A 13971-nucleotide genomic window follows, 5' to 3' on the forward strand; every position below is an offset into this window, starting at 1 on the left:
AGAATATAAGGGAAAAATGTTAATGTTTATGTCGTGTGGGTGAGTTGCACCTGGACTGAACAGTCAACTTGTCAACTCAAGGCCGGACTCTTGGTCCTTCACCTCATACCCATGGTACAGTACATTACAGACAACCAACCCTTTGATTGCACGATCTTTGTCTGGAGATCCTAACTGTGCATGGTAATGAGTTGCGCCTGTTTGGGGCCAAGGCATTCCCCCTACTCTAACTCTTTGATGTCCTGTGCCGAACAGAGCAGGTAGGTACCATTTTTAACGTCTTTGGTATGACGCGAATTCGAGTTGCATCCTTCCCATCAATTTCCTTGGCACTTTAATTAGGACTTGTGGGTAATTTACACTTCAACCTTATGGGTGGTGAGTTAAGGTTTCGTGATTTTTCGGTCACGGTATTATTGCGACAATTAATGCAACCCAAGCATGAACATGACGCTGTATCAGCAATGACTGAAGCCACATCAAATCCTAAGGACTTTTCAATACAACCTAGGATCCAAGCATGACTCCTAGTCGTTGAACTAACAAACGCCACTAATACACTAGTGAGCTACTACACAATGCTAGTCCACAAGGACTTTTCAATCAACCTATGACCTTACAGCGTTTTTCGATCACTAGTGCACCATGCCAAGGACCACCCAGGCATACCTGATTTAGGGCTAAGGCTTCCCCCCTACTCTTACTCCAAATCTCTAACGCCTGAAAGAGCAGCAGTAGGTACTAATTTTACATCTTTAGTATTGATGCGGTCTGGGGACTCGAACCCGACACCTCCCCAACAGATAAGCGGACGTTAAACCACTAAGCCATATATAAGGAAAATTACTATATTATTGTTACTAGCGACTATGGGGAAAAAATATGGGGGAGCCGGGGAGGGAATGAAATATTTTACGGAAAAAAAATACATCCCTGCCTATTTCTTTTTGAAAAATAGGCTAAAACCATGACAAGAACTTGTGAAGCCTACCTGAAATAGAGAGACAATTTATGTTAGTAGTATCGATCATTTTACAAAGAAAATAAACTATTAAACTTATTTCCCTTTCAGAAAGCTAAGATAAAATGCCTCAACGAAAAAGAGTATCTCCTCTTTATGCTGAAGGGGCCAGTGAGTTAAATGAACATGAACCTTGCACTTATAGAGAGTTGATAAATTATTATTATTTTCTAAAAGTGCAAATGTCTAGTGAGAACGACTATACTATTTGCAAGATGATAAATAAAAAGATAAAATCAGTTTGGAAACTTGTTCACCCTGCGCTGCCTTTATTACCTAATAAAAATACTCAGAAAAAAATTCAAAATGTTATAAAAAATTTGAAAGGAATTAATGGAAGGAAAGTGAGTTCTAAAATAAAAAAAAATCTGGATCTAAAATTAGATAAACTATTTGATATTTCATCGTGTAAATGTGATCTTCCTGACAAACAGCCATGTAATGACAGGTATTACATATTAGATATATATTTATTGCTAGTGTACCTAGCAACTACTGCCTCTTAATTTGAAAAAAGTAGGGAAGGATAGAAAAATTTAAACCCATCCCAAGTCTCATATCTAAAGATAAAACTACCCCAAGACCTTTGTGTTGCTTCCCTTAAAAGTAGAACTTAATCTGTTTAGTAGCTAAATATCTAAATCTTGAACATCAGACAAAAAAAACTTACTTCTGTACATAATACATATTTTTTTACTTATCTAGCAATATATAAAGAAAGTTACTACTTCATCTTAAGTTAGATCAGTTGACTTTTATGATAATAATTTTAATACCACCTTTTGTTTAGAATGGTAAATTGTTCAGTGCCAAATTGTGTAACCAAGGATGACCATATTGTGTGCAAATGCCCTCTAGAAATTAGGGTAAATAAACAATCCATTTAATCTATTTAGCAAAGAAAATAAATAGAGCAATAAAATCTAGAAAAATTTAAATAACTTTGATTTTGCTACAATAAATTTGTTTATATTATTCCAATGGGTAATGGGAAGGGGTGGTTAATGTAAATTTGTGCAGAACAAATTTTAAAGATTCCTAAATTAGGGATAATTCTAATTTTTTTACAGCACACAAACAAAAATCTTATTGAATTGTGTTTAATTTTATCTTAATTTAAGGTGCCAACAGAAGAGGATAGAAGATATTTGAAAGCCCAGAGATTTAAAACTCATGGTAGGGATGCAAATACTTGAACACAATTATAAGATTTTTATAAAAATAGACTTTTGAAATATCAACAAGTTTTATTATTTTTATATAAATTATCTAAAAATATTAAAAACATGACTGTGAAAAAATAGTTATTTCTTTCATCGTATTATAAACAGCTTTCCGCGGATATAGAATGTACAATTATAAGATTAAAACCATTTTTTTGTAGCCCTGAGTTGCTGAAGGCACAGGCTAAAAAAACTGGTTTTAATCTTATGATTGCACATTTCTATATTCGTAGAAAACTGGATATAATACGATGCTAGACATAGTTTTTCGTATGGATGAGAACTGGTTCCTATCCACCGGATTCGAATAAATACAAGAAAGAAATATATTTCTTTTTTAAGAACCTATGACGTCCCATCAAGATGAACTGATGAATGTAGAGAAATGGCTGTTAAAAATGCCTCAACGAAAGAGAGTATCTCCTCTTTATGGTGGAGGGGCCAGCAAGTTAAACGAGGATGAACCTTGCACTTATAGGGAATTGATAAATTATTATTATTTTCTTAAAGTGCAAGGGCATAATGAGCACGACTGTACTATTTGCAAGATGATAAGTAATAAAATAAAATCTGTTTGGAAAATGGTTCACCCTGCACTGCCTTTATTATCTGATAATGTTATTCAGCTTAGAACTTTACGTGTTATAAAAGAAATGAAAGGAATTAAAGCAAAGACGGTGAGTTCTAAAATAAAAAAAAATATGGATCTGAAACTAGATAAACTTTTTGATATTTCATCGTGTAAATGTGATCTTCCTGACAAACAGCCATGTGATGACAGGTATTATATTATACTATATATTTATTACTAGTGTACCTAGCAACTAAGGCCTATGTATTTGAAAGGTGTAGGGAAGGATAGAAATAAATTTAAACCCATCCCAAGTCTAAAGATAAAACTACCCCGCGACCTTTATGATGCTTCCCTTTAAAGGAGAACTCAATCGGTTTTGTACTTAAAGATCTAAATTTTAAGCTTCATACAAAAAAAACTTACTACTTCTTTACATAATAGGATAAATATTTTTTTACTTATCTGGTGCTTTATAAAGAAAGTTTAAGTTACTACCTAGATACTTCATCTTATATTAGATTAATTGACTTTAATGATGAAAATTTTAATACCACCTATTCTACATAGCAACAAGGGCCTAATTATTTGAAAGGAGTAAGGAAGGATAGAAAAAACTTCAACCAATCCCAAGTCTCATATCTAAAGATAAAACTACCCCAAGACCTTTGTGTTGCTTCCCTTTAAAGTAGAACTTAATCTGTTTAGTAGCTAAATATCTAAATCTTGAACATCAGACAAAAAAAACTTACTTCTGTACATAATACATATTTTTTTACTTATCTAGCAATATATAAAGAAAGTTACTACTTCATCTTAAGTTAGATCAGTTGACTTTTATGATAATAATTTTAATACCACCTTTTGTTTAGAATGGTAAATTGTTCAGTGCCAAATTGTGTAACCAAGGATGACCATATTGTGTGCAAATGCCCTCTAGAAATTAGGGTAAATAAACAATCCATTTAATCTATTTAGCAAAGAAAATAAATAGAGCAATAAAATCTAGAAAAATTTAAATAACTTTGATTTTCCTACAATAAATTTGTTTATATTATTCCAATGGGTAATGGGAAGGGGTGGTTAATGTAAATTTGTGCGGAACAAATTTTAAAGATTTCTAAATTAGGGATAATTCTAATTTTTTTACAGCAAACAAACAAAAATCTTATTGAATTGTGTTTAATTTTATCTTAATTTAAGGTGCCAACAGAAGAGGATAGAAGATATTTGAAAGCCCAGAGATTAAAAACTCGTGGTAGGGATGCAAAGACTTGAACACAATTATAAGATTTTAATAAAACTAGACTTTTAAAATATCATCAAGTTTTATTATTTTTATATAAATTATCTAAAAATATTAAAAACATGACTGTGAAAAAAAGAAATATTTTCCTTTGTTTAGAACCTATGACGCCCCATCAAGATGAACCGATGAATGTGGAGAAAAGGCTGTTAGAGGATCTAAATGATTATGGGTTAGTTGATAAGATTTTTTAATCTACCCCTTTTAACGTAGGCTCAGGTCATACCTACTAAAGTAAAGTTTTGTTATAATGAGAAAACTCAATTTCAAAATTTTAAGTATATTACCAAGAAGTGGATATTATATCCTGTGGTTGTATCTCATACCTATACATGAGAACACAATAGTCGCAACAACTATCAGACAATTTAACTGTTCTCCATGAAATATTATTTTTTATTGTTATTTTACTCTTAAGAACCCAAGTAGGGTCATAGTAACAGGTCTGAATATCTAGGCCAAAGTCTGAATATGACTATCCAGTCTTTTCTTGAATGTAGATAAAGTCACGGCTTTTTTCACATGAACAGAAAGATCATTCCAGAATTTAGCTGCTCTAACACTGAATACATTTCTGGATAGTTCTGTTCTTTTCACTGGAATTTGAAAGCTTATCACTCCATGGTCAGAATTTATGGCTCTTGTATTTGGCCTATTTTGTTCACTATCTGAAACCATGTCCTTGCTTCTACAGAGTCAATGTCATTTAAAATTTTAAATAAGGGGGGGGGGGAGTTTTGACACATTTGCGTAAACAGTGAGTATAGGCTTTATCTTTGGACTGAGAGGATAGGTTATTAGGGATAAAATCGTTCTTATATGATGAATTTTCCCAAGTTTTAAGATTTTTTGGATAGGCCTCCGGCTCCAAATTCAGGAGCTGCAGGCCTCCAGGTCCTCTCTGTACAGGTAAAAATTAAAATGATATGATATGATATGATATGATTTATTAGCAGTAAATTACAGATTAATTTAACAAATAATTTAATACATTTTAAATTACATCAATTTTTATAGATATATTTATTTACATTGACATAATTAGGGTAACTGTACTACAGGGCCTTTAAAGTCAATCTTGACTGTCCTTCGGCCCAATTTTCATTTAAGTTTTTTTTTTCTTATATATTTACAAGTTTCACAAATGATATAAAATAATACTAGCTATTTACAGGGTATGGCATTTAAGTAGCTTACTGGTTGCGATATTTAAATTATATTTAGGTTTTTCCACAGGGATAACACTTTCTCTCCCTGCATTGAAATGTTTTGTACTTTGATATACACTTATTTTTTACATATTTTTTAACAGCTTTGGATGAATTTAATGATCTTAGCTCACCTGCCCAACTATTCCAAATTTTCGGGATTTTTACTGAAGGGAAAGTTTCATATATTTTATAATTTGGCTTCTCTACTCTAAGACATTTTGATCTAGTATTTTGCAATGGTGTTAGAAAATTAAGCATACATTGGGGAAGTTTGTTTTCTAAATATTTAGAGACAAATTCAACTACATTTGCATCCCTTAGGTAAAAAATGTTAAGAATATCTAGTTTTCCCATCAGGGGCTCGGCATGCACATTGTACTTAGCATTTAAAACATTCCTTACAGCTTTCTTCTGTAGGTTATGAATTTTTGTGATATGCTCATCCTTTGCCGCACCCCAAACAATTAAGCCATACTCTATGTGGGGCTTAGCAAGGCTGTTGTAAATTGTTTTTAAAGTAGTGGTTGGAAAGAGCTTTTTTGTTTGGGATAGGGCATAGACTGAGCTTGCTATTTTATTTTCTACATAGTTTATATGTTTGTCCCACTTTAGTTCATCATCTATAAGAACACCAACAAACTTGAAAAATTTAGTATTACAATCTCTGCCAATTCTTTCAATTTTTTCCCCTCCTATTTTCAATGTGCATAACTCTGGATCAAATAGCTTTTTATGTGGGCGAAAAATCATATATTTAGTTTTTGATACATTCAAGGCTAGTTTATTTGCTCTAAACCAATTTTTTGCTTTATCGAGTTCTAAATTAGAATCTGCAATTAAATCATTTAAGTTGTTGTTTGATTTGCTAAATGTAGTATCATCAGCAAATAAATTTGTTAAAAAAGATGTTGCATTTGGTAAATCATTTATGTATAGAATGAATAAGAGGGGGCCTAAAATACTTCCCTGTGGAACCCCCGTTTGAATGATTTTTTTAGCTGAATTTACACCATTGATTGTAACAAACTGTTGTCGTCCTATTAAATAGTTTTCAAACCATTTCAAGGTATTTTTAAAACCATAGTGTTCAAGTTTGTTTAAAAGAATTTTTATATTTAGGACATCAAAGGCTTTTGAAAGATCTAGGAAAATGTTTATTGTGTATTCAGGGTTCTTTTTATTTAGATTTTCATAGATATGCTTAAGTAAATTTAATAAAGGCTGTGTTGTGTTATGATTAGGACGAAACCCATATTGATATTTATACAGGATATTACAATCTGATAAAAATTTGATCATTTGTAATGCAACAACTTTTTCTAAAATTTTGCTAAATGCTGAAAGAATAGAAATTGGACGATAATTAGTAAACTTATTTTTTTCCCCTGCTTTAAAAATAGGTACTACATGAGCAATTTTGTAATTTTGTGGTATGAATCCTGTTTTTAATGATAAATTAAATAGGTATACTAACGGATCAATAATTTCATTTATAACTTCTTTGATAAGAAAGATTGAGATGTTATCCTCCCCACAACTCTTTTTGCTTTTAAGTTTATTTAGAGCATACAACAAGTTCTTTTTAGTTACAATACCAAAATTGAAATTAGTATCATTTTTCTCCCCAAGAAAACTGTGAAAATTGGATTGAGAATTTGGTATATTTTCTGCAATTTTAGACCCAATACTTGAAAAAAAGTCGTTGAAACCATCAGCTATTGACTTTGCCCCTGAATATGATTTTATGTCATCATAAAAAATGTTAGGTAAACTTTCCTTATGCTTTCTTCCATTTATAACTGAGTTTATAAGAGTCCAAGTTTTCTTAATATCATTTGATAATTCTAGAAATTTATTGTGATAATAATCTTTTTTTGCCTTCCTTAGTTTATTTTGGTAAAGCCGATTTAAGTCCCTCCAATCATTAAAATTAGTTTCATTAGGGTATTTGATGCGTTTTTTAAATAACTTATCTTTTTGTCTTCTGATAGAAAGTAGTTCTTGTGTCATCCATGGATTTTGGGGGTGTTTTTTTCGATTTTTTCTTCTGTTACAGAAGGGAAAACTTTCATTAAATTCCTTTTCTATTTTTTTCTGGAATGACTCAAAAGCTACTTCCGGCCTAATTTCATTCATAACGCTGTCCCAATTTGATTTTGCTAATTTTTCTTTAAAAATATTGATATTTTTCTTAGACATACTTCTGACTTTATCTTCACTTATATCACCCCTTTCTTCCTTCCCCTCACATGTGTGTGCTAAAAAGACAGGTAAATGGTCTGTAATATGTTCTAGTATTAACCCACTTTGAAAATTTAAATTTTGTTTGTTAGAAAATATATTGTCAATACAAGTGGCTGTGTTTTCACTTATTCTTGATGGTAAAGTTATAGTAGGCATAAAGGAATGGGTAAGCATCAATGATAAAAACCTATTTGTAGGGGCATGATTTAGATGTGATAAAACATTAATGTTGAAATCTCCAGAAATTAATATTTCCTCTGCATTTTTAAATTCCTTACAGTCAAGCTTTTTGAGAATAAGTTCTAAGTCTTGTAGAAAGATATCAATGTTACTATTTGGTGGGCGATAAATGTTTCCTATTATCTTATATCTGCCGTTTTGTGTAAATACTTTAATAAACATGCTCTCAAGAAAACCTTCTTTAAAGAGATTTAAATCCCTTAACTCCTGAAAATTAAGTCCCTCCCTTATTAAGAATCCGACACCGCCCCCTTTTTTCCCCTCCCTCCCCTTGTATACTATAGTTTGATAGTTATGAATTTTAACATCCTGTTTATTATTTATAGCCCATAATTCTTGAAGTGAAATAACAGAGAAATTAAATTTTTCATTTGCTATATTTTTTAAAAGACTTTCTAGGCTTTTACAATTTTTCTTAAGACTTCTTATATTATATGATAACAAGGAGCAAATTTCTGTCTTTTCCTTATACAGATCATTAAATTCTTCCAAGCTGAAGTAAGAACATTTAAAAAGATTTTCATCTACAAAATTATCAATCATTTTCAATATGAGACCAGTAAGCTAAGTTTAATGCCACGAGAATAGAAAAAAATACGAGAGTCATGCTCCAGTTGGTAATGTGCAAGGATATATATACAGGCAAAATATTTCACATGACAGGGATGTGTTAATTTTTAAGTTAAGATGTTTTAACAATGCTGATAAAATTTGAGAATAGGGAAGTTATAAATTGTATATAATTTAATAATGAAATTTGGATCTTTTGTAACTATGAAGTAATATAGATAGCAATCTTTTTTAAAATTCTGATAATTCACATAAAGTCCTAATTTTTATTATAATTGTCCTTTTTGATTTTTTGAATTAATAAGTCTACCTCACTTTCAGTCATGGTCACTTTACTGTCATCATCTCCGAACTGCTTAGTGATGGGTTCCCAGCCGCCGTCCCGCTTGACCTGCATGCAGATGGTCCCGTTCTGGTCTGAGCTGAATGCGTTGATGTCTCCATTTCTCTTGAGCTTCTTCAGATGTTGTATAAGCATACTCCTTCGCTTTGTCAGGTGAAAGCAGATGAAAAAGTTGGGAAGTTTGATATTTGCCTTTTCTTCTTTTGATTTTGCATTTCGCTTTTCTTCTCCTTTAAGCCCACCTTTCTTAACAGACTTGACCAGCTTGCTGTAGGCACTATCATTGCAGCGGTTGTTGAATTTAATCAGAATAGAACCCGGCCCTTTCAGTCTGTGGCAGGCTGCTAAGTCGCTGTCTGGAATTTCGATGCCATAATGCTCTAGGATAAGTTCCTTGGAATGCTCTTGGATGGTTTTATTTTCTTTTTTCAGGGTCTCGTCTGATTTGATTATTGTATGTAGATTTTTAGTTGGGATAATTTTTTTTTTGAAGAGTTAGAAGTCAACCTATGAAACAAAATATGCATTTTTTTATTCAAGTATGTGAATAACATTAAAAAAAATGCATAAAAAAAATATGCATTTTTTCTTCAAATATGTGAATAACATTAAAAAAAAGCATATTTTGTTTCATAAGTTGACTTCTAACTCTTCAAATAAAATCTTTTTTTTTTTAATTTTTACCTGTACAGAGAGGACCTGGAGGCCTGCAGCTCCTGAACTTGGAGGCCTATCCAAAAAATCTTTAAACTTGGGAAAATCCATCATATAAGAATGATCTTATCCCTGATAACCTATCCTCTCAGTCCAAAGATAAAGCCTATACTCACTGTTTACGCAAATGTGTCAAAACTTCCCCCCCCCCCCCTTGAATCAAATCTGCTCTGTACCTCCTTTTCTCAAGTGTAGGTAGATTAAGTTCTTTCAATTTCTCCTCGTATGTTTTACCTTTCAGTCCAGATATCATACCAACTGGTTTTTGCTGAACTTTTTCAAGTGTAGTAATATCTCCAACTTGCCATGGTGACCATACTGGTGTAGCAAATTCTAAGTGAACTCTGACATATCTTTTATATAAGTTTAAAAATACATGTCTGTCACGATAGTGGAATTATCTGGATATCTGGAACAGGACTCCTCTGGCAATTCTGGCAGCTTCTTTACAGTAAAGGCCTGGTTTCAGGGATTCATTAAATGTAACTCCAATGTCTTTTTCACGATCAACAACACTTAAGATTTCTCCCTTCATAGTGTAGATAAAATTATTGTTTCTGGAACCTAAGTGTACTGGCAACCAAATTTAGAGGGTATAGGTGGGCCAGTATTGTGGTCAGAAATAGTCCAAGGTGGTTGATAGCAAATTCGGACAGCACCCATTTTATGATATCTTCTGCAACATTTACTCATTTCATGGTGAAAAGGTAAAAAGATTTACCTAAAAAAGATAAATCTAATTAATAAAGATTAAATAACTATTTAGCCTTATTTACAACAACATAACTAAACTTATTTAAAGAACATTATGATTGAATTATAAGTTACAATTGACTAGATAATTTAAAGTAAACTATTACAAAAATTTAAGTTAAAATAGACCAAGCTACATTCACTAAGTTCAATAGTTCAAATTTGGTTGATATTAAATCTTACTTCAGATATCAGGGTTTGTAAGCTTTCTTCTAATTGCATAACTAGGCTCGTAGAGGGATGACCAGCATCAGAAGGACAAAGAGAGGGGAGCTTCATGCAGACAAGTGGATGACTAAGACTGTCAAAGAATTAAAATGTCTGCAGTCAGGGGTCTCTCAACGGATCATCAGAAAATCTTCAGCCTGGTAAAATGTTGATTTAAGAATCAGGTTCATAGGATGATGGTGATTTAAAAGAAAAGCTTTTAGAACAATTGGAAGCAATAAATGTACCTAATCTATCTCTTGACTTTAAAAAGAATCCTAGGTAATAATTAAAAGTATTACCTTGAGTTATCATAATATAACAAATATAGAGTAGCATTTGGTCTGGAAAATTATCACTTATAACATGGATAAGAAAATAAAAATATTTAAAAATTCAAAATAAAATTTAAAAAACTTTTAAAAAAAAAACTTTAAAAAAAACTAAAAGATTTCATTAAATTTAATTTGCTTAATTGAAAGAAGCAAAAAGATTAAATTTAAACTTGAAACTAAATTCAATAGAATTATTTTAATTTAAATTAAAAGAAGAACTGAATTATTTTAACAATATTTCACAATTAGAACCTTTCAGCTCTAAGAACTAATTGATACTAAATTATAATAAGAAATTGAATGAATTACAATTAGTAAACAATGTACTGTCATTACACATGTATGACTAGCACATGGGAATGGTTTGGTGCGACAAAAAGTATAAAATGTTATGTGGCATTTAGTCCCATCTGGGATAAGGAATGGACTTAATTTCCCAGACATTTTTTCCGCGGAAATTTTGGGGAAATTTTGTCCGAAAATGAAAATGTTTTGATAAAATTTCTGAAAAGAATGGACAAATTTTAAGTACAAAAAGTCCCTTTTTAGGGAAAAAAGATACAAAAACAATTTTTGAAATTTTAGAGAATTAACAATTAATATAATACAATGGAGAGCATGAATTATACTAATTTTCTCAGGATCTAATATCCAATAGAGTCAAATGAGTAAACAGTGCAGCAAGATAACACATTCTGCTTAAATGGTCATTAAAAAGGGGATTGATACTTTCAGCGTCATTACGACTACAACACTAAGTGCATTACTTTGCATTTAGAAACATTAAATTCCATTCTCCATTTATCTGCCCATTTAGTTAAAGAATCAAGCTGAGACTGTAGAATTTCTTTGTCGTTCTGGCTAAAAACAGTATGGCCAAGCTTAGTGTCATCAGCAAATTTGCTTAGAATGTTTATCAGCAGGGCAAAGTCATCTATTCGAAATATATTTAGAATTTATACTATTCTCAGAAATGAAAACGAGATCTTGCCTCAAGTTCATGGACAAACAACTCCAAATGACCAAGAATCTAATACAGAAAAAGATAGTAGGTAACTATCTCATGCAAATATTTTTTTATTAAAATTTTATAAATGGCTTAGAGTATACGTGGGTATTCTGACAGAGTAAAAAATTGTGGTCAATTTAGGTTATTGAAATTCTCTTAATTTGTTGGTCAGTTTGTTCATCTAGTAGGAGTGGAAAGTATGGGTAAAGAGGGTAGCGGTGATCGTTATTTTAGCCAGCTAAAAGTTTTATTTTAATAAAATACATAATAATTTGGTGTAAGATCCAAGTTATAATAAATCCATTATTGTATACCTACCTAAGAAACATTATTTTTAGCTTTTAAATTTATAAGTACACTTTTTAAATTGATTATTATTTTGTTAGGGAACAAATGAGTAGAGAATTCAAAAGAAAGAATAGAGGCCAGTAAGTCATTTTTGAATTTATTTATCCTTGTTTATTTATTAGGTTTACTAATACCTACTCCGAATAAAAAAAAAAACCTTCAAAAGTTAGCTCAGTTAAAACCAGCAATACTTGTTAACATAATTCTGCTAACCATCGTAATTATAAAATATTTTATAAAGAAAGAAGACCTGGCCAGAAGAACCAGAACCAAAGAGAACATGGAAGATAAGTGGAAAGGTCAAGGTGTTGTATTTGTTGCTATTTTTTACATATTAAAGATCCCGCGCCCCTAGCATCTAAGGGCTTTGTTTTAGAATGGAATATTTTCATCACCATCAATTTATGGGGGATGGTGCCATATCCCTCTCAAGAAAAATCGCCTTAAAAAGATTACCTCATTTTTTTACTTTTTATTTAAAAACTAAAATAAAAATTTGGTTGTAGAATCAAACTCCCCCCCCCCCCCCCCCCCACCTCTCAAGTGTCCCTAGAGACCATAGCGACGTAGCCGCTGGTACTTTAGGTAATAGGATAACTTTTTCATGATATTAATGTAAACAATATTTTTAGAAAGAAATTCAATGTCCCCTATGCAAGAAATTGTTTTCATGTGTGAAATATCTGAAAAAACACTTAAATTGCCAGGTATTTTCCTAAAATTACCTATTTACTTTTAATATCTAATTTAAAGCAATCTTGGCATATTTAAATTTTTCTTTATAATATAATGTTTTAAGAGATGTAAAAAACAGAAGAAACTTAAGAAAGACAACACTTGTGAAATATGTAATAAGGTAAAAATGTAATATTGGTAGGGGCTAAATATTTCATTTAATTGCTTACTATTGCTTCTTTTTATTTATTTATTTTTAATAATTTTTTTCCCAATTTGTTAACACTAATAGATGTGCATATCTTTGTTTATGATGAATTATTTTTTGCTTTTAGACATTCTCTCCATATGGTTATGTTTACCACAAAACCGTTGCCAAGAAGTGCAAGTCTGCTACTGTTTTTGATTCTATGGAAACTAATATCAACAGAGAAATCACTGAAGACGTTATTGTAGATGGGGATCCTATCGCTAAAGTCTTTCCTTCAGAAGAACCCATACTAAAGAATAAAACAGCCAATTTTGATTTTGTGGAAGCTGCTAATATTGATGATGAGGCTGGCGTTAAACTAGAGATAAAAGAGGAGATTACTCATGAGGAGGATCCTCTCTCTATCCATGAAGCTGATAATGTTGAAGAGCCTGAAGCACAGTATAAAGAGAAATGGAAGGAAAGGGATCACCATCCTACTGCTGAACAAAAGTCATATGATCACAGAACAAATACAATTTATCCTACTGCTGTACAAAATGTTAACGACCAAATACAATTTATATTTTACAGCACAATATAAATGTGAGGATCTAATTATTATTTTTTGTTTGTTGAGTTTTTGATATTTTGTCTTGTAAATACAGAAAAGATTTCATTTGTCTGCATTTATAACAGAAAATATATCTATAGGTGATACTCTTATGTGGGCTCTGTACTTGAAAGGATAGAAAAGGGCTGAAAAAATAGCTTGAATCCATCCAAAGACCCATTTCTCAAAATAAAATAGGCTTAAAAAATGACAAGAATTTGAGAACTAATTTATGTTAGTAGTATAAATCATTTTATAAAGAAAATTAACTCTTAAACTTATTTCCCTTTCAGAAAGCTAAGATAAAATGCCTCAACAAAAGAGAGTATCTCCTCTTTATGCTGAAGGGGCCAGTGAGTTAAATGAACATGAACCTTGTACTTATAGGGAGTTGATAA

General features: G+C 31.4%; 1 protein-coding gene across 8 annotated transcripts; it reads left to right on the plus strand.

Annotated features, from left to right (window-relative positions):
* Positions 1-55: 55 nt before the first annotated feature.
* LOC145326105 (uncharacterized) lies at positions 56-13869 on the plus strand. 8 transcript variants are annotated; one of them, XM_080169216.1, is made up of 13 exons: positions 56-1469; positions 1812-1887; positions 2143-2197; positions 2587-3025; positions 3688-3763; positions 4019-4073; positions 4221-4293; positions 11710-11790; positions 12134-12175; positions 12337-12400; positions 12728-12802; positions 12895-12951; positions 13106-13869. In XM_080169216.1, the coding sequence occupies exons 1-13, from the start codon at positions 1087-1089 to the stop codon at positions 13562-13564; spliced, it is 1935 nt and encodes a 644-aa protein (XP_080025342.1). In that variant the 5' UTR covers positions 56-1086; the 3' UTR covers positions 13565-13869. The 8 variants fall into 8 exon arrangements, with proteins under 8 accessions (XP_080025342.1, XP_080025358.1, XP_080025351.1 ...); XM_080169232.1 differs by having other exon boundaries at positions 12337-12394; XM_080169225.1 differs by having other exon boundaries at positions 11710-11784; positions 12131-12175.
* Positions 13870-13971: the final 102 nt, after the last annotated feature.

The sequence above is a fragment of the Acartia tonsa genome, chromosome 1 (assembly GCF_053477335.1).
Source record: "Acartia tonsa isolate MP-2025a chromosome 1, ASM5347733v1, whole genome shotgun sequence".
Lineage (NCBI taxonomy): Eukaryota > Metazoa > Arthropoda > Copepoda > Calanoida > Acartiidae > Acartia > Acartia tonsa.

What these genes read in the sequence shown, in the direction of transcription:
- LOC145326105 (XM_080169216.1), top strand. Translation starts at nt 1,087, where the DNA reads ATGCCTCAACGAAAAAGAGTATCTCCTCTTTATGCTGAAGGGGCCAGT. An exon ending in AATGCCCTCTAGAAATTAGG is followed by an intron (nt 1,888 to 2,142) that starts GTAAATAAACAA and finishes TCTTAATTTAAG; the next exon opens with GTGCCAACAGAAGAGGATAG. An exon ending in AAAAACACTTAAATTGCCAG is followed by an intron (nt 12,803 to 12,894) that starts GTATTTTCCTAA and finishes TAATGTTTTAAG; the next exon opens with AGATGTAAAAAACAGAAGAA.